The sequence below is a fragment of the Haemaphysalis longicornis genome, unplaced genomic scaffold (genome assembly GCF_048455015.1).
Source record: "Haemaphysalis longicornis isolate Haplotype H1 unplaced genomic scaffold, Haemaphysalis longicornis Haplotype H1 scaffold_7, whole genome shotgun sequence".
NCBI lineage: Eukaryota > Metazoa > Arthropoda > Arachnida > Ixodida > Ixodidae > Haemaphysalis > Haemaphysalis longicornis.
The window spans coordinates 107835502-107854704 of NW_027526422.1; the positions used below are offsets into that span (position 1 = coordinate 107835502).

Here is a 19203-nt window from a genome sequence, read left to right on the forward strand (position 1 = left end):
AAGAAACGGCCGTTAACGGTGTAGACTTGTGCGTCTCCGTTGGATGTGACAACGCGTCAGGTGAGGCCCTTTTTTGCTCGGCTTCTCGCGTGAAGTGACTCGGTGTTCAGCGCAGATCACATGTGCCTAGGCCGCGTTCTCAGCGCTATCCGTCGCGCGACCGTTTTGTTCTTTTGCTCGTGCGGGCGAAAAAGAAGCGAGTCTACGTTGCAGGGAAGGGAGGAAGGTTTGCGACTGTTGCGTCGGCTGTCAGACGCAATTGCGGGCTTAACTGCTTCTCGAAGCCGAGCCGTCGTGCTGGGCTACCTTTATTTGACCTTTTCCTCCGAAGGTTAGGCCTAGGCATGTCGGCACTTGCGCCGTGCTTTCGTTTGAACCTCGCGCTGCACATTTGCCCGATTCTCGAGATCGGCTGCTCGTGTGCGCAGGTAAGGTCAGTCCGAGTGCGGCCCGACTCATTGCGGACCCTGCAGACCAGCGGGAAAATCGGGATGCGGGCTGTGTTTGGGGCGATCGTACAAACTTTTTTTTCCGGAGCCTCTCCTTCCTCTCACTCCTCCGTCTTCTCTCAGCTGTTCCGCGACTCTCTTTCCACGGCGTTGGTTTCCAACTCTTCTCTTCCCCTCCGCGCGCCGCACCTCGCTTTTAAATGTCGCGGATATATTTTGGTGGCTGGCCCATCAAACGGTGCGCGCCGGTTGTTTCGGCCCACGAGAGGTGCGCCAGGCGCAGCATGTTCCCGAATGAATCAGCGACAAAACTGCGCTATCGAGTCGCGTGATTTTGCGTCAACTGGACGACGGTCGCACGGTGTTCAAACCCGCGGCCGCCCGTTTGTCCGCCACGAGGTTTTGCGGAAGAGCAGGTACGACGCGGTCGTGCTTATCTCCGTGTCGCCGCGATTGGCGTCATAATCTCCCGTCTAGCGCGCTTCGAATAAGAGAGAGAAGGAAAAAAAAAGGGAAAAAAGCGAAAGGCGGCGGCGAAGCGAGGGGGATAACCAGCGTCTTTGAACGCCCTGATGCAACGCTGAAAGCCAGTGGTCGTTTCCTGGCACTTTCTATTGCTCCGGGACGATTGCGTGGTGGTCTCCGAAGGCCGCGAGTAATATACTACGTACGCGCGTACGCGCTGTTACTTTAGTTTCGCCCAGTGATTGTGGCAAGGTGCAATGGTTTCGCCCGGAATCAAAGGCGCGTGACTGCGCGTATTGCGTCGATTCGGGCGCTAGCGAGGAGAGGAAAGTTCGGGTGACGCTGAGGCCGTCGATCATCCAGTCTCAACTTTTTGTTTTTCCCCGAACTCGCGCCGGTAGATAGACTCCGTCCCGTGAAATATTAATCCAGTACGAGTCGGCAAGCAAGCTTCGATCGCGGTCATTTCCTTGCGGCTTGTTATTTCCGCGTCGAGTTACGGTAAGAACAGCCCGTGCGGCATTGCTTTCGGCCAACGGGAAACTGAAACTGTTGGGAGGCGGGGATTCGGAGAGCGGGGCTCTAATTCACGTTGAAGCGCAGTAGGGAAACAGTGAACTAGAACTGATTTGATTGATTGTGGGGTTTAAAGGAGCCATGAAGAGAAAATACAACTTCGTTTAATTTGAAAGAACAACGATTCAGTATCTCACTCAGCTCCATCACAGCCACAAAAGATGTTTTTTAACGAAAAAAAAGCAAAAAGTACTTGAAAACTTTCAAATTTTGCGCCAAAGTGATGTGTTATTAGCAATAATGACGTCATATGGGCCACAAATAAAACACAATTTGCAGTGCGTTAACTGCACGTTAGCATTCAAGTGATGCGGTCAAATGGAACTAGATGCCCCATTACAGACGTCCAGTCATGTGTCGTCGCGACAGGTCAGTTAGGGGGCCGCCAATCGCACAAACAAGGTTCTGTGACGTCATAGAAAAGTTACGGGAAATTGGCTAGGGGGTCGCGACTGCTTCACACGTTTTCTTTAATATCTCCGTTATTTGTTCGAAGATTGCGATGATATTGGTAATATTGTTATCGGGAATAAGCAGTCTTTCTAATAAACCCAACTTGTATTTTGTCTTCATGGCTCCTTTAACACGCCGACGCAACGCAGGCGATGAGGTGTGCCGTAGTGGAGGGCTCCGGATTAATTTTGACCACCTGGGGATCTTTATGAACTAGAACTCACTGTAAGTAGGGCTGTTTTGCCGAGTTTTTGATTTGACGCGATGTTCTGTCTTTATTGTAGCGTGGTTTCGTTTAACAAGGCTGTTTATTTCGCACAGTTCTAAACCTATACGCTCTGCTTCAGCGGAACAAATAAGTTTTGTTTTTTTCCTTTCGCAAATTTTTCAGTGGAGTTTGCTTGTGTTCTCTTAATAGCTTGCGAGCTAGCGGGTTTTAAAGGACGAAAAACTGCTGATGTGCATGGCTTCTTGAAGCTGCAGTTGCGTAGCAAAAACCAAACTTGCACGTGTCTGTGTTTGGTGAAGGACAATGTTTGTGCTAATTGGTTAAGTTTTTATAAGGATAATGTTCCAGGTGATCGACCGTGTTTTCAGAAGGGTAAATTTTGGATAATCAATACTGTTCTCACAAGGAAAATGTGCTGCATAACCGATCCTGTGTTTTCACGAAGATCATGTTCCGCCGAATGGATCCTGGTTTCATGAGTATAATGTTCCGATGTTCCGCCTACATGATCCTTTTTATGCAACCGTAAAGAATGTTCCGCCTACATGATCCTTTTTATGCAACCGTAAAGAGCGAGGAGTTCTTTAATGGACGGGCGAGGTCAGCCGGGCTAGCCATCCAACTTGCTAAATCAGGGGGGGGAGGGGGGGGGGGGGGGGGTGAAGTTGATATGAATATATATGAAAAGATCTCTCACGTATACATGACTGTTCAAACACAGAGGCGCACATGAAAAGCACTCGCACAGTCAGGCGAAACAGGTAATATGTTCTGCCTACTTGATCCTGTTCTCACAGTGACAATTTTCTGCCTAATCAATCCTCTTCAGGTTCATGTGTATAAAAGGAGCCTAACTGAGGCTTATGAGGAACTTGGGTAGCAGCATGGCATTTAAATAAAGTAGGCTCTCGATAAACAGAACTTCAAGGGACCGAAAACGTTAGTTCCATTTAACAGGAGTTCCGTTTACTGCGAGAGATGTGCTGTAGCGCAAATTTATGTGCGTATACACACTCTTAATACCGTTTCATAAAACTCTAAGCACTAGGAGGTGAATGTAGCAGATAGTTTTTCAGAAAGCAAGGAAACTACAAGAGATTTAGGCACAACATCCACAAGGTTTATTTGGCAACAATTAATCACTGTACACAAAAAAATGCATCAGTTTGTTTTGTTTTGTTTGAGTCCTTGCATATTCAGGATCAGGATCTTCAGCAGCTGATGCTCATGGCAATGGGTCTGACAAGAAGTTCCATTTTCGGTTCCAAATACACGGTGACGTAGAAAGTTTAATTCTGATTACCGAAAGTGTTTTACCTACAAAACCGACTGACTTACAGGCTACTGTTACGTTTGAGCTGCGATTTTTTTTAGTGATTTCTCCGTTTATCGAGATTCTACTGTACTCTCGGTGCTCTTTTAACTTGGCTGCAGTGCATTAGCCGGTTGGCCTATTCATGTAGGATGGAATTGAGTGAAGGTACCTTGGGACGTACAGGTAAATAGGCGTACAGGTACCGTCAAAACTAAGTGGAACACAGGCTCATACATTTGCTGGAATTTATCGTTCCGGAAACTGCCTTGCTGCAATGTAGTGCATTTAATGGAGTCCTCCCTACAGGAAAATGCTTTCTGTAAGCCGGTAATGGCTTTCATGAAGCCAGTAAGACAAATATTTTGCAATATTCGGAGGTCCTTGTTCCAGTTACTTATGATGGCACATGTACATGTGGACAAATTTGCCCTGGCACCTCAGATAGTGCAGAAAATTATTTCGTGGAGGATATCTGAAGTTTGCTGGTTTTTCTGGTTGAGGTAAATTGAAATTCACATCATAGGGAGGGTGCAATTTTCAAACATCGTAATTTAAGCATTTTTTTATAACGACAATTTAGAACAGCCTGTTATATTTTTACTAACCAACTTTATGGCTTTTGAAAAACAGTGAAGAGCTTTGCAAACTTTTAGGATTTCACTGAAACAAAAAGGGAACTACAGAACGGCTAAAACTAAACCAGGTATTTGGTCTGGGCACACAGAGACACATTATATACTTCAAGCTGCAAAAATTAAAAAAAAAGGTAAATACAATGGGCACATGGCAATGAAAATAATACAAGTGCACATACGAGAATAGGATAGCAGAGTGCAAGGACATAGGGAAAACTTTATGGTGCATTAAATGGTATGCAAGATTAGTGTTTTGAGGTACAAGCTCAACCACAGTACACCAGTTGTGGCCATCATCATCATCATCATCATTAAGGGCCCCTTGCGGGGTATTACTTAAGGGGAGGTCTAGTTCGAAATTCCACAATGGGTGATGGTCGATGGTGCAGGCAGGTTCAGAATGAAATGGCAGCAACATTTGCAAATACATATATACGTGAAGGAACTGTAACAACAACAAAAAAAGAAACTAACAACTGAAATTATCTGTGATTAAATGTCTGAATACTAAGGGGTCACGTTTGTTGACTGGTTTTGGGCAGGTTATTCCCATCTTCTATGGCTCAGGCTTTTTGGCTTTTTAATCTTCTATGGCTCTTAGGCTTTCGCAGCTGAGGCTGTTTGCCACGTAATGTCATCAAGTTCATTTATTCTTGGGCCGCGGGAAATGTAATTTCTGTGATGGGGGAATCATAAAATGGCCGTGTACAATGTGTTTGTGTGCCTCATTGAAAAAAACGTGGAACTGTAGGTGGTATCCTTTCCACTGTGGTGCTGCCCTACAACCAGATGTTACTCCTGCGTTTTAAATTGCCGGCTGTAGTTTTTCTTATTGAACGTTTGTTACAGGGCGCTTTTATTTCAAGTTTTCTCCCTAGCTTCCGCTCATAAATTTGATTTTTCAGAAATATCAAACTAAAATGTCATGAAGTAGTGTTGGCATTGCATCATTATGTGTTTTCTCTCTTTTTTTTTTCTTCTATTCTTTGACCGTTGCTAAGGTAAAGACTGTGCTGACTTCCATCCTCATGGGCTGAGTGGTCGTTCTGTGCAGCAGCAGATAAGAGTTACCCCCTGACGAGCTACTTTTTGACGTTGTTTCAACGGGGCGGATGCCGTGGCAAGATACCTTGCGGTCTGCCTTGAAATGTTTCCCTGGGGTTGAACTTGCATGAAGCCTGATGATCCTAGCGTACTCCTTGGTTCCTTCACGCTGCTTATCCTTATCTGGGGGGACATTGATGTCATTTTATATAGATGAGGGAAGACTGTGTTCTACATTCTCGAGGCGTGTTCTCTCGGTTCGTCGCATAGTTTATTGGTGGGGGGTTGCCTTCTGAGATAAGTGAGGAGGTGGAGGGTGATGCCCTCCTTGAGGGCGGTATCTTGCACAGAGGTGGTGAATCTGCCAGGGCTTTAGGGGGACTCACCTGTTGCCATTCCTACGAAACTTACTTCCCGAACCACAAGCTTAGAAACAGTCGTGCACCAATACGAAACGTTTTGCACATATGTAGAAATATTCGCGATGGCCTAGCTTGCTTATTTTGTCACTAGTGCACTGGAATAAAAACTTAAAATTTCGCTTGCTAGACAGCTATCGCCTTCTAGTGGAAACTCTATAAACCTAAATATATTTCGAAAAGAAGCAAACCAGGCCAGGCTGTTATGAACATTTGTATAAATTTGTAGGAGTTTTTGAATGGGTACACAACGCTTTTTAAGCCCATGGTTCATAAATGCATGATTCCCATAAAAATGTGATCAGTCGGGTCCCCTTAAGCAGGCCGCTTCTGTCTGTCTGTCGACATCCTGCAAAATTTGTTATGGTAAGGCGTGTGTGTAAAAAATACATTTTTGTATTTTTAGTAATTATATAGCTTATTTGAGCGAAGCGTGCATTAAAAGTGGTGTCAGTGTGATTCTCACGAGGCAACCTTTCGAGTGAACCAAACTTGTGTTTTGTCTGCGTGGCCCTTTTAAGGTGTGTCTGTCCCTGAATATCCTTTGGCCTCACGTCAACATCTGACTAGGACACAGTAATACGCACTTGGGCAGCTTGGGCGCTGCCATGATCAATGAATGACAAGGGTGTCAGTCAGTATCTGAGGTGTGATGGCACTTGATTGCGTAAGTGCATTGCTATAATATGGGCACGTGCATAAACGTGGCTTACTAAGGCATCGTTGGAATGGTTTGGGGCCGGGGAATTGCAGTCTGTGTAAGAGGACAAGAGGGCATGTTGGGTTTGCAGCACTGGTCTCTGACACACCTGGTGCACATAAAAACTGGCTGCGTCACACTAGATAGAGATGCAGAGAACCTCATTAACTCGGACCTCTAGAAAGCGCAAAAAAAAAGTGCAAATTGTCTGAATGTCGAATTATCGAATGAATGACAAAAACAGCTCATTTACAATTCTATGCATACCTTTACTTTGCGAATAACTGAGCGATGCCCGTTTGTCTTTTGACGGGTAGCTGGATGGAAGTAACAAGCTTTCGGACGTACAACAATTCAAGCAGAGAAAGAGTATTGGATGGATCATCGTAGCAGAATTGTTCCAGAACACCAAGAGCATCTGCAGCTTTTTTTGCAGCACAGTATCGCACGGCGGGTCCTCCTTATCGCGCGCGCCCAAATTTTCCACACTGAGGGCACCGTTGATGATCTTGTCAACGGGAGTGCAGTCAGCATGGTGAACTTTGGAGGGGAGCAGGGGAGGTGTTTGCTGGCCACAATGTAAGCTCGCATCCTGCCTACCACGAGGGAGAGAAGGTGTTTCGAGAAGGTGTTGGTCTGAACTGAGCCGTGCGCACTTAAACTTGTGCAAATTAACGAAGGTCCGCGGCCATAGGGCAGTGTGCATTTTCGAAGGAAGGGAGTAGGAATGCCGAATTATATGAATTCCAAAGTTAACGGGCAAAATTAACGAGGTTTTCCTGTATAATATTTGCATCCACCGTAAATCACATTTTTAACAAGAATTGCCACTGCCTCACACGAGTATTAATCTCCGGTGCATGCAAATGGGAAATCACTGCCGTAAATGTGGCGAATAGCTACAGTGGCGAGGCGACACGCAGCTTCTTGTCAAACGTGCCGCTAGAGGAGGGCTTTTACTCCTGCCCCTCTATAGAAGCAGCGCTCACGTCAGCGAGTGTGTTGAACTCTATGTAGGTGAGCACTGGTTGCGTAATGTTCCCCGTAAGCCCCCCCCCTGCCTTGCTCGACACAGTGGCAGCTGTTTCCTGGTGCGCATGCATTGTGGATTTTTTCCCGGCCAGGCGTTAGCTGATGAGCGTCGCGCATCGGTGAAACTGGGCCGTCGGCAGCAGGTGTGTAACGTGCGGGCAGGTGGAGGATGCCGTAATTTTTTTTGTGCGCGTTCTGCCAAGAAAGTGTTTCTAACCCCTCGACTAATCCGACTGATTTTGTCACCCCTTTCGTTTTGGTAGTGCTTTCCACTTTGGCAGTGCAGTACCTTTCTGACGTTTGTTCAAATTGGGTTTTCTTGTCATCTTCGGGTGATGTGATCTTTTTCTTCTTCTTCTTTTCACTCTTTGCTTTCAAACTGCGACTTACCTGCTGTCAGCGTGTGGCCGCTGCTTGCACGTTGCTTGTGTGGGCAGTTTTGATAGGGAGCGGCTTCAGGGCTGTCCTCCTGCTAATTGTCTTTCCTCCACCCTCAGGGTATGGGCAGTCGATCGCTTTCCAAACAGTGGAGCAGTGGCTGTTAAAATGAAATCAAGCCTTAAGACTGCAGGAATGTTTAGGCAAAAAAAAACTTGGAATTTTTAGGTAGTCCAAATAAGCAACCTAAAATTGTGTGTGGGCATAAGGGTGGATTGGCCAACTGCATGAATAAGAGGAAGCCCTTTTTTTGGTTTTTTTGTCGCTTTTTTGTGTGTGTGAAAAGCACTGGCAGAGCCCCATGGCACACATTTATGCTTGAGAGAGCACTGCTTTTTTTGTTTTTTGTTTTGGCTTAAAAAGAGGGTACTCACACTGGAGGAATGCAATGCACATGTCAATAACAGCTCACCACTGCCCCTTATCCTCGTGGTAGTCAGTGGTGGATATGTGATGGGGGTAGACGGGGGTAGATCTGGTAGACAGTTGTTGAAGTGCAGACGATGCAAGTTTAGTTTGTTCAAGAGGCTGCCGTGGCCCAATTATGACACCAGTTTTATTGCAAACTTAAGACAGATAACCGAGATATTACGGAAAAGCAGACCAAGCAGTGGCAACTCCCCAGTCATTCTCTAGCTATGCTTAGTCTAGCTCTGTTTTTAGTCTCAGTGCTGGCCTCTGAGTCACTCTTGCCCATATTACGTCACTGTAGCGAAAAGTTATTCAATATTTCTCGCGTTCTTTCTTTTTCCGTGGCTTGATTTTAGCTGAGTGAGAGCCACCGTAGCCTAGTTCTTTCAAATTGAACAAAGCTTTGTCGAACAAAGTCGTGGCCAAAATACACCTTTCTTTCGTTTGAAAGAACTAGGCTTCAGTCCTTCACTCAGCTCCATTCCAGTCACAAAAGACGTTTCTTAACCGATGAAACGCAAGAAACATCGAAAAACATTCAAATTTCCCACTACGGGTAAGCGTGATGTCATATGGGGACAGCACTAAAAACAATTGGATCAGTGTGTTGAACGCACGTTAGCACTCAAGTGATGTGATCAAGTCGAACTAGAGGCCCCACTGCAATTGTCCAGTCATTTCTTAGCGGTGGTTTAGGTCGTTCACCACCAAGCACTCAAACAAGATTCTGTGATAATGTCATAGCAAGGTTGTCGGAAAGTTGCTTGGGAGTTGCCACTGCTTCACATGTCTTTAATATCTCCACTACTTGTTTGAAGCTTGCAGTAAAATTTTTGTTATTGGGACAAACCAGTCTTCTTAATGATCCAAACTTGTACCGTATTTTTGCGCATATAGCCTGCCCCTGCATATAACCCGCACCCTTACTTTCCGTCGACGAATAAAATATATATATATCCCCACGTATTGGCCCGCATATTTTATACATGAAAGGATGGAGCAGTGCTGCTACTCAAGCAACATTGCACATTTGTTTATGCAAAAGAACTTACCTAGCTGATTACGTAACTAGAGGACTTGCCGCATACATTTGTTCACGTTGGTATATTGCTGAGCTGTGGGTGCAAAAAAAGCGCTGTCAATGGGATAACAGTGGCTTAGTCGCTACTGCTGCTGTAGAGGCCTCATGGCCCAATGCACATTGCGGTGAAGCTGCACTAAAGGAAATACCTCGCATGTAATCTGCACCTCTACTTCGTCCCTGAAATTTTCGCATTTCTGGTGCGGGTTATACGTGTGAAAATGCGGTATTTTGTCTTCATGGCCCTTTGGAGCATCCCTTCAAAGTGTCACCCCTTTGCATCCGCTACACATAGCACAGGTAGGCTAGTAAGTATACGTCTCTAAGACAAATACAGACTGGAGGGTAAGCAGGTCGAGAGGGGGGAGCGGTAGAAGGAGGTGACCAAAAGATGCCATTGTCTTTGGGGTCTACTCAAGCGTGGCTGATGGACCTGGGAAGCCGGCAAGGTGTCTGGGAGCAGCAGCGGTCATGCGTGAACATCTATCATTCAGCAAAGCCAGGACACCTGACAGAGCAGTTTTGTTCAGATGCACCTCCTTTTGTATACACCTCCTTTGTTTAGTTTTTATTTTATTTACTTTTATTTAGTGCTGAGAAAAAATAAAATAGGAAATTGACCCTGTTTGTTGTTCTGTTTTTGGTATAGAAAACGAAATAAAGTATCCTTCCTCGTATTTGCACAACAGCAAACAAAATTCGCCATCATCACCTTGGTTTCAGTTTAGCTGGAGCTTCCTGTAAGCAGTGCGTGAAAATTAGGTAGCATGGCCGTGGCTGGCATGGAGTGCCCCAGGTGTTCTGCTTTATTGCCCATTTGTGATGAAGCAGAACGGCATCGTGTAATAGCTTTTTAATTGGCAGCCTTCTTTTTCTTGTGTGCGGGCACTTGGAACTCTGTAATCAGAGGATTCGTCTTTATGCCACAATTATGGTTCTTTCTCTCGCACATTTTAATAGGGGCTCGGGTAAGGAGCTGTTTTACGGCTGGGCCTCACCGGGAAACATCTGTTCCGGTTGCTTGCTGGCTGGCTTCCGATAGAATTTCATCTCCACCTTGCATTGTCATTTTCTTTTAATTTTTTTTAAGTTCACGGTTGTGCATCCAGCTTTTGCACAGGCCTTTTTTGTTTCTGACAAGCTCTGTGGAAAGCAACTAAAGAGAGGCTTAGCTGCTGTTGAACAGACACAATTTATGAATGCTCAGCGGCCCAGTTTAATTTGAGTCGTTATTCAAAGTGCTTGTGGTGTGTAAATGCAGGAAAGGTTTTGCAACACGGCATCCAGTGCTGAGGTGAAGGGGTATCTATTTTATCTCTCCTTTTTAGGTTTTTGTTTTAGTGTATAATGTGCATTTGCCAGGGGACCATCGTTGCTAAGGTACCCATCCTCTTCTTCGAATCACTACTTGTGGACAGTGCAGGTGAAATGCTTCGCTTTTCAAATTCGGTCACTAAACTCCTGGGCTTCTTTGGGAAGGGTGGCTGCCACGTTTGTGTGTGTCTCCTCTGACCCTCCTTCCTGCCTTCTGTTTTTATTTACCCGCAGCAGAGTAGCCAGGGCAGATAATGCCCATTTGACTCTCGATTGCAGCATCCATTGTAAGTGGGAGACAAGCAATTTTGAATGCTTGAATGGCATGGACAGCCGGGCAGGATGCATTAACCTGTAACCATACACATCTCTCTCATAGCCGAACAATTGTTTCATAAAAAGAAAATTGGGAAAAAATTTGTGCTGTAATTTCGGAAATGCAGTAATGCCTTGTTATAACAAAATCGCTTTACTTGAAATATCGCTTTATTCGAAATTTCTTCTTGTCCCAACCAAAACGCATGTGTTTTAGGCCGCATTACTCGAAGCGTACGAAGAGCTGGACCTGCTTAGAGCGAAGTGGCGACACAGCGGCGAGTGAGGCACTTGGCGGGTTAACAAGCTGGTGTTTCCCCGGCGATTTTCTCGAGTCAGTCATGCTCGATTCGCGCCATCCGACTTTAGACAAGCGGTCCAAATGCGTGGTAGGGGGATTTAATTTAGTTTTACACTGGTCAATGGCGTGGATGCGACGGTGCGCAAACAACTCGAAGCATAGAATTAGCAGTGTCGGCCGACAGCGGGGTGCCGAAAAACTCTTGTTTTCAAACTTCACGGCTGCACACCTCAGAAAAAAAATTGCCCGGTGATCATGCAAAACCCTAGTGCAAAACCAGTCGGTTTTCATGACTGCGCTGTGTACCCACAATGAGCGTTAATCATTGTTGTAATTGAGCTCAACAAAAACAACTTCGGACTCGAGCCACGGAATATGCAACCCTTTCCAGCTCGAAACTCTGGTAGTGGCCACTGCCTTCTCTTCTTCATTTGCTCTGCAGTCTGCGAAGCGTTCGGACGCCACTGCTTGGTCAAATTAGAGAAGGGGTTGCTCGTGCCCTGCAAGAACATGAAACAGCCAAATTTTTCTGCCTTTTTTGCAGTTGAATAAAGTTTTGCTTCACAGAATGCATTGTGTTTGATTCCTCCTAGTTGTGGCACAGTTAAAGTTTAACTACTTTAGCTTTTCTCGAGTGGTTGTTTATATCGAAATATCGCTTATAACGAAATTTTTTGCTGTCCTGCTGTCTTTGTTATAACGAGAGATTACCGTATATGTGTTGGTCCTTGTAGCCTCACGCAATGATTTCAAATGTATGGCGATGGATCTTGGGGAGAAAAAAAAAATTAGAACGGACAACACTCGCAGCACAAGTGCTGTGTTGTGTATTTTTTATCTGTCCTGTCTGTTTGCAGGCTGGTTTTTTTTTTTTTTTTTTTTTTTCTAAAACGAACTAGCCCAACTTTCAGTGCTGCTTCAATGGAGGAAATGCTCTTTACTGGGTTATTATTTTCGTTATAAAGAGACATTGGTGTTGCTTGTTTGTGGTGACTTCATGGGACGTTTAATTTGCGAGTGCTACATTTTTCAAGTGTAACCATACTTCAGGGTGAGTCTCCTGACACCAAATTTCACGTGGTACTGTGGAGAAGAAACGAACAACGCGACTTGTTTCCATCAGTTTGTGCTGCTATTCAGAGGCTTTGGGAGTGTTTTGTGAATGGGGGGGGGGCTCAAGACAAGTGACAACGATGATTTCATGGTTCTAGAAACCAGCGTACATTTTTTCACCATCTGAAATACATAGTTCTTTTCGCGTAGGTGTTTCACGTAGGCCCCAGATTTCCCAACTCAATCTTGCATCAAAGCCCATATATTTTTGATAACAGCTCCTTATATACTTCAAACTTCCTATGGAATGCCATTGTTACGGTTATTATTTGTTTGGTTAGGGAAAGGTAATCGTACTGTCTGCGTGGCCTTGTATCACACCTTCACGCTTGATACAATCGACATGTTGAATAAAATTATGGAAAGGAGATCATTTACTCCTCCTTACTGGAACAGTAAAACTCTAGTGATAGTAATGTGACAGTAACAAGTTACAACAAGAAAGGAATTATGTAGTGATTAGCCTTTGCAGATAGGTCGTAAGCTGTGGTTACAATAGTATTCAGCATCGCACCTTGGACCTCTCCAGCGAGTTTTTTTTATTGATTTTAGAGCCGTGATGTGTGCCAGAACCAGGGGGACTGAGCCCCTTCTTTTTGGCAACAGGGGTGTCGAGGCCTTCCTGAATCCCCTCCTCCTCCCCCTTCCCCCCCCCTCTTTTTTTTTTAGTCCTGCTCACATAGCACTGTGTGCTGTCTTCAGCTGCTGGATTGGAATAGTGCGTTGCTGTACAGAAAGTGATAGCCGTCATGAGCGTACGTGAGTTGGTGTGGTGGTATGATAATTGTGCCCAGACTTGGTAATCTACAGCTAGTGGGGGGTCCGTAGTGATCGTTTGATACGGGGGAGTGGGGGTGCAAGTCACTCTATCTGTAGAAGGATGGCAAGTTCTGCTTGTTGGTGCAAGTAGGGCCAGTTGGACAGCTAGTTCTCTGCCCTTTCTTGAAGCCAGCTCACTGCCATGGACTTCGCGGCGATCGCGTGACGACTGACTTGTCCACTTTTGCCGCCTGGCCGTCTAAGTCGCGTCTGTAGACAGGCGTGAACGCAAACGCTGCAGGTTTTGACCTCGTTAGCGGCTCCTCACCGAGAGAAACAATTTCCTTTACGCACAAAAAGAACACAAGTGCCGGCTCAGACCCTGCTGACTGAGCCGGGACTTCGGTACTATCTTGCGCGCCTGTATACATGTCCACTTGTTTGACGGGGCGGACGCGGCAATCTCCGAGAGTCATATAAGGGTTCGTGGTCCCCCTGGAGCGAGTAGTCGAAAGAGGGGAAGGGCAACGGCTTTTTAATTGCCGAGAGCGCCCACAATCTGGACCAGGGGAGTGGGCCTCAGCAGGATAAGTGCGACTGCTGCGGTGACGGCGGGCAGCTCGCGCGGGCATATCTCCTGTCGTCCTCTTAGAGCCGGCTCCTGTCTCGGGCGCTGTTCGCGCCTTATCTCTGGTCTGGCAACCCCCCTTCCTTCCCCGGTAGCCCTCGTTCGATGCTCTTCGCCCCTCCCCCCGTCTTGTCAGATTGTGCCTGGAAGTCCTTATCTGCGTCGTCGACGAGAAGCGGCTTGGTGGTTGTGTAGTAGCGTCGGGGCGTCCGCGGCCTGGAATAGTCGAGCGTGGTGCATCTCCCAGTGGATGCTTCGGAGAGGAGAGCCCAGGATGCTCTTGCTGGTGCCGCTCGAGGATGGCACGAGGAAGGCAGTCTACCTGACTCAGGGATGCCTCTTGAAGCTGGCGGCCGCGGGCGACTCGACACCCGGCGGTGAGGGGGAACGGCGCCAGGGGTCGGAGCTGTGGGCTTTAGTGACGAGGCTTGCGTGGATGTGAGCTTGGTAGTATCGTGCACCCGAGAGTGAACTGTGTGGGGTTGTGTCCGCTGGTCTCTCTTTATTTGCCTGCCCAGAGCAGTTCCTGGACAGCCCGAAACTGCTCCCGCCATAGAAATTTTATGGGAAAATAAAATCCGAAGCTGCTTGGAGCTGCTCAGAACTGCTCTGAGCAGGCAAATTAAAGAGACTAGAAGTGTGTGAGTTTGATTCAGAAGGCCGCTGCGGGAGTTTGGTTGCTCCTCGAGCATCTGCTTGCCGCGTCTGTGGATGTTTGTTAGATTGTATGGTAAAGGAGGACTTGCGTTTGGTGTGGCGTGTCTATCCTAGTGAGTAGGGTGGATTGAGGCAGCACCAAGAGCTCTTGTTGTAGGGCCCGTCTAAACGGATGTACAATATTATCTTGACGGAAAAAAAAAAAAAAAATGGGGCGGGCGTCTATATTATCTCGATGGCGGGCAGCCAGTGTTTTTTGGCGTTTTCTTATCTGCTGCTCTTGTATACTTGTGTGGAGTGCTAGAAAGTACAATTGTGGGGTCTTCATTGTTCAGTTCTCGTCGGACTCGGTGGTTGCCTTATTGTTGCTGTGGGGTTGAAACTTCAAGAGCTTAAAGTGCCTTATCTTCAGTGATTTATACGACAGATGTAAATAAGGGCTTTAACCTTATGAGTTCTGTGTGGCATCAAATATTTTATTGACAGACTTGCGTGTGTAGATTGCTTGATGTTACGCGTGTAAAGGTGCGATTTTCTGACTTTTTTCCTTAGTCTAATGTGTGGTCCGCCCAGCATTTTCAAATCCTGGAATGCTCAGGATTTTGGAAAGAGTGGTTCTGAAGGATCTGTGAGAGTTCTTAATCGTGGAAATAACCTTTTGCCTTTGATGAAAATTTGTGGGGAACAACATAAGGTATATGTAAGCTGCCCCGGTTCAAAAAGATTGGGGGGCCAAGCAGTGTTTGCCTAAAAAGACACCAGATTTCCAAATTTAAAATGCAGTAATGTTTGCTTGTAGCAAACATTGTTGCATTGTTGTCCATGTGCACAGTAACGGGAAACTTGAAGATTCCCATCGTCTTGGACGAAGTTTGGTCAGTCAGGGGCGTGTGCCATTGGAAAATGAACGCGCCGGTGCTTCAAGCCTAGGACAGTGTTGTACACCCACAGAGTAGTAAATAGCTGTAAAGGCATTTTTGGCAATGCTTTACAAACTGGCTGATCAGTTCAGCCAGTGAACAAGCTCAATTATTCACTGAAAGAAATTGAAAGGCACTGACAATCGTTATTTGTCATGTGTATGTTCTCTGACCCAAATGAATGAAACGTTACTTCAAATGCGGTTTGTCAGAGGGGCTTTCCTGGAAGCGTGATACATTTATGGGGTTGTTTTTGAGCTCCAGCAACATCTAGCGCTGCACAGCCACCACGATAAAGGCTGGCGACCGTGACAATAAACTGCAGTTAGAGTGCCTCGAATATGCAGGTTAGTGGGCGGGGCCGAGGGTGTCCGCTTGCGTGGAAACGGCGGTGATGCCAGTTCCTAAAGTACTGATGTGCTGTGTCCAGCAGCCAAATGTATGCACGTGCATAGGTTTGGCTGCTGTGCTGTTTGTTCCCAAGCCTGTCTTTCTCCCTGTTTCAGGAATACTTTCATCTGAAAATTTCTTTGGGGACAGCACACATATCGGTGTAGCTCTGTCCGCAGAAAATCTCCAACTGAATCATCCGCACAATAGTGAAGAAGCATTTAGTGGGTACACTAGACCCAGTCTGTTAATGTTTTATTTGGTTCGTTGTGTTGAACCGCCGACGAAATTAACCAGAAGACCATCTCTTGAATGGTTAGTACCAAGCAAGAGACCTAACTTAAAACAGGCACTCGTCACTGAGCCTTGTAGTGGTTTCTTGGTCTCCATCAAGCTGCTTATGCAGCTTTTAACCAGGAAGCCACCCAGTTTTATCTGGAAATGAAAATTGAATTGAATTTATTTGATTTGATTTGAAATTGATGCTTTGAATGCTGTAAATCATTTTGAATTAACAATATTGTACGTTTTCGATTTGTTATTTCAGAATGGGAATGTTAGGCTGCAATTTTAATTGGTCCCTATTCACTCAATTGTGACTCGTGCATCGTGATCGTTAGCTCTCATATGCACTGTCATGCTTAATTAGCTCTCCCAGCCATAGTAATCGAGCAAGGTTTTTTAAGGGCACTACTAACACAGTTACTATGCAACTGAACAACAGAATATCTATTAGTAGTGAGATCAGGCTATTCCATTGCTCAGTTATTAAACAAAAAAAAAATTGCGCAAGCACAGCACACACCAATAAAAACGCAACAGTGAATAGTCAACCCAAGGGTCACCACTCAGTGATTCAGGCAAATGTCTAAAACACAAATTCTAAAATAAAGCAAATTCAACAGCACGAATTCTTAATCGGCGAAAGTTCCTGAAATGTCTGTACCGACAAGCTGTTTACGGGCATGGCAATAAGCCAATATCCAAACGGGGATTCTTTATAAAAAAGGGAGACTCATGTGTGACAACAAAAAAACAGTGCTGCATACAACCTGTTGAATTTCTGTACTTGGCTGTACCGTTTAGGCAAGAAACTGTGCGAGGAATTCCACTCTGGGAAGGTGGATGCAACGATGCTGTTTAGCACACGACAGAGGTGACAAATATCTCTGGCTAACAAATGCAGGGCCACAGTTAGAAGTATTTATTTGTTTCACTTTCTTCGTGTCAGTTATTTTCGGCTTTTTTATTGTATTGGGGGGCCATTGCTCAAATTTACTTATTTCAAAAATTTTAAACGTGGTTTGTTTTAACAAAATTGCAAACGCATTATTTTGCTCTGGTCTTCCTTATGATATTTGCTTAAATGTGAGCAGAAACATGTGCTTCTATTCATCAGAGGCTTGTGCACAGGACTTGACGTTTCATTTTATCCTTGGCAGCACCTCTTCTGTCAATCTGGCGGTCGCTTTTCTGATGGAGGCGAAAAGCAAAAATGCCCGTGTGTACGAGATTTCGGTGCACGTTAAAGATCCCCAGGTGGTCAAAATTAATCCGGAGCCCTCCACTACGGCGCGCCTCATCGCCTGCGTTGCGTCGGCGCGTTAAACCCTACAATCAATCAATCAATCTTCTGTCAATCTCATGCAACCGCATCAAAGTTAAATTGTACACTTAACAAATAACAGCGCATTAAAATGCGAAATTAGAAAGATCGATGTTAATACGAGATGATTTTTCATAAAATATCTTTTTAAATTAATTTATTTTTGAGCCCCTCCTGTTATTGTAGGCGAGCTAGATTTCAGCTGTGTAGTTAAGGGGGGACACTGCTCTTAAAAAAACTTTTTAAATTTTTGAGTAAACTCTCTGAAACTTGCCGGTCTTGCTGCTTTCCCCCCACTGATTTCAAATGTGGCATTATTTTTTTAGTTGGCCAATTAGTTACCGAGATAGCGAGAGATAATTAACCATTTCTGGAGGAACAATAGACAAAACAGTGTTGGTCATAAAACTGTAATCTTTACATTTTCCAAGACTGTGAACCCTGGTGAGTGCAATAACGGAAGCAGCGTTTTGATGCATCACTTAGAACTAATTTTACAGCTCATTAAACCTTAGTGGCACCAGCGGCAGGGAACCATTTTGAGTGCCCATTTCAAACACTGAAGTTTGAACATTTGAACACTGAGGCAAGCTCCAAAGATGGGGGAAAAGCGCATGGCATTTGAGTGTCTGCGGTGACGCGGAGGGCGTTCATCCACTGTGTAGGCCTCGGCTAATGATCGCTACATTTCCAAGCCGTCCTGGGAGGCTTATCTTAGGCATTTTACAGCTGACAACATGGCAGAAGCGCGGTACGACGATTACTGAGATATCGAGAATGCCCATCAGATAACGTCGGATGTCAAGCATGTTGTCTTACAGAACCGAAACCGAAACTTGTTTGAATGCTAATCGTGGGCATCGTCCAATCACGGTGCGTCTCCTCCCGTCGTCACAGCGTTTAGTTAGTGCGGCCGCCGCGGGTTGCCCATGCTAGTTTTTCTTCTTTCGCGCTTTATAAAATAATTACAGACTTGTCAGCCAGATGAATGATGAAAAGTGTGTTAACTTGAGCCAGTCTACGCAGTGCAAGTAAAAACGGGAGCTTGACAAATTCATTTCAATGTCCCAAAACGGGAGCTTGACAAATTCATTTCAGTGTCCCTTTAACTCCTGGTCATGGGTTCATTCCACAGCTCTTGTCGTAAGCAAAGTGATACCGTTTTGTACCTTAGCATATTATTTTATATCAAAAAAGCCATTGATATAAACCGATATGGAGCCTTCCAATAAAATGCAGTCATTACGGAGGTTTCAAACCTGTATGGCTCATTCCTTAGCGTACTGTTCCTTACCCGGTTTTCCATTCTTAGCTACCCAGTTATCTGCACTGTTTGGGGGTGCTTCTCGCATAGGTCGGCGTACTCACTCGTGAGTACACTCATTTGTACTCATTTGTACTCAAACTCACGAGTGAGTACGATGATGAGTGATCACACACCCAGAAAAAAACAGTGAGTACGATGACGAGTGAGTACACGGGTAAGTCCACTACTCGTGAGTACAGTACTCATGAGTACACTACTCATGAGTGTGAGTACTCATGAGTACAGTATTCATGAGTATGAGTACTCATGAGTTTGAGTACTAATGAGTATGAGTACTCATGAGTACACAGTACTCATGAGTATACAGTACTCATGAGTACAATACTCATGAATACTGTGTACTCATGAGTACTGTGTATTCATGAGTATATGCACTCCTGAGTACAGTAGTGCAAACACGTTTTATCACGAGCTCTAGTCTGGACGCGCGTGTACTAGTCGCAAACATTTAGCGGTGCCGCTGTGCACCTTAACTGTCAAGCATGGTAAAATTACACAACGAAAACTGCACCTCCCTCCTTTCCCGGTCCCTGTTTGGCGCTGCAAGCGTTTTTCGGCGGTCGCTCGCAAAGGGGTCACGGTGAAGAGGGAAAAAGGAGGGGGTGAGGGCCCGGCGGGAAACGCGG

General features: G+C 45.5%; 1 protein-coding gene across 1 annotated transcript in view; it reads left to right on the top strand.

Annotated features, from left to right (window-relative positions):
* Positions 1-13774: 13774 nt before the first annotated feature.
* Positions 13775-19203, top strand: part of Clu (clustered mitochondria protein homolog) — a 50759-nt gene continuing 45330 nt past the window's right edge. Inside the window, 1 exon segment of the mRNA XM_077678732.1 lies at positions 13775-14054. Coding sequence (XP_077534858.1) covers positions 13928-14054 — 127 coding nt within the window. The 5' untranslated portion in view covers positions 13775-13927.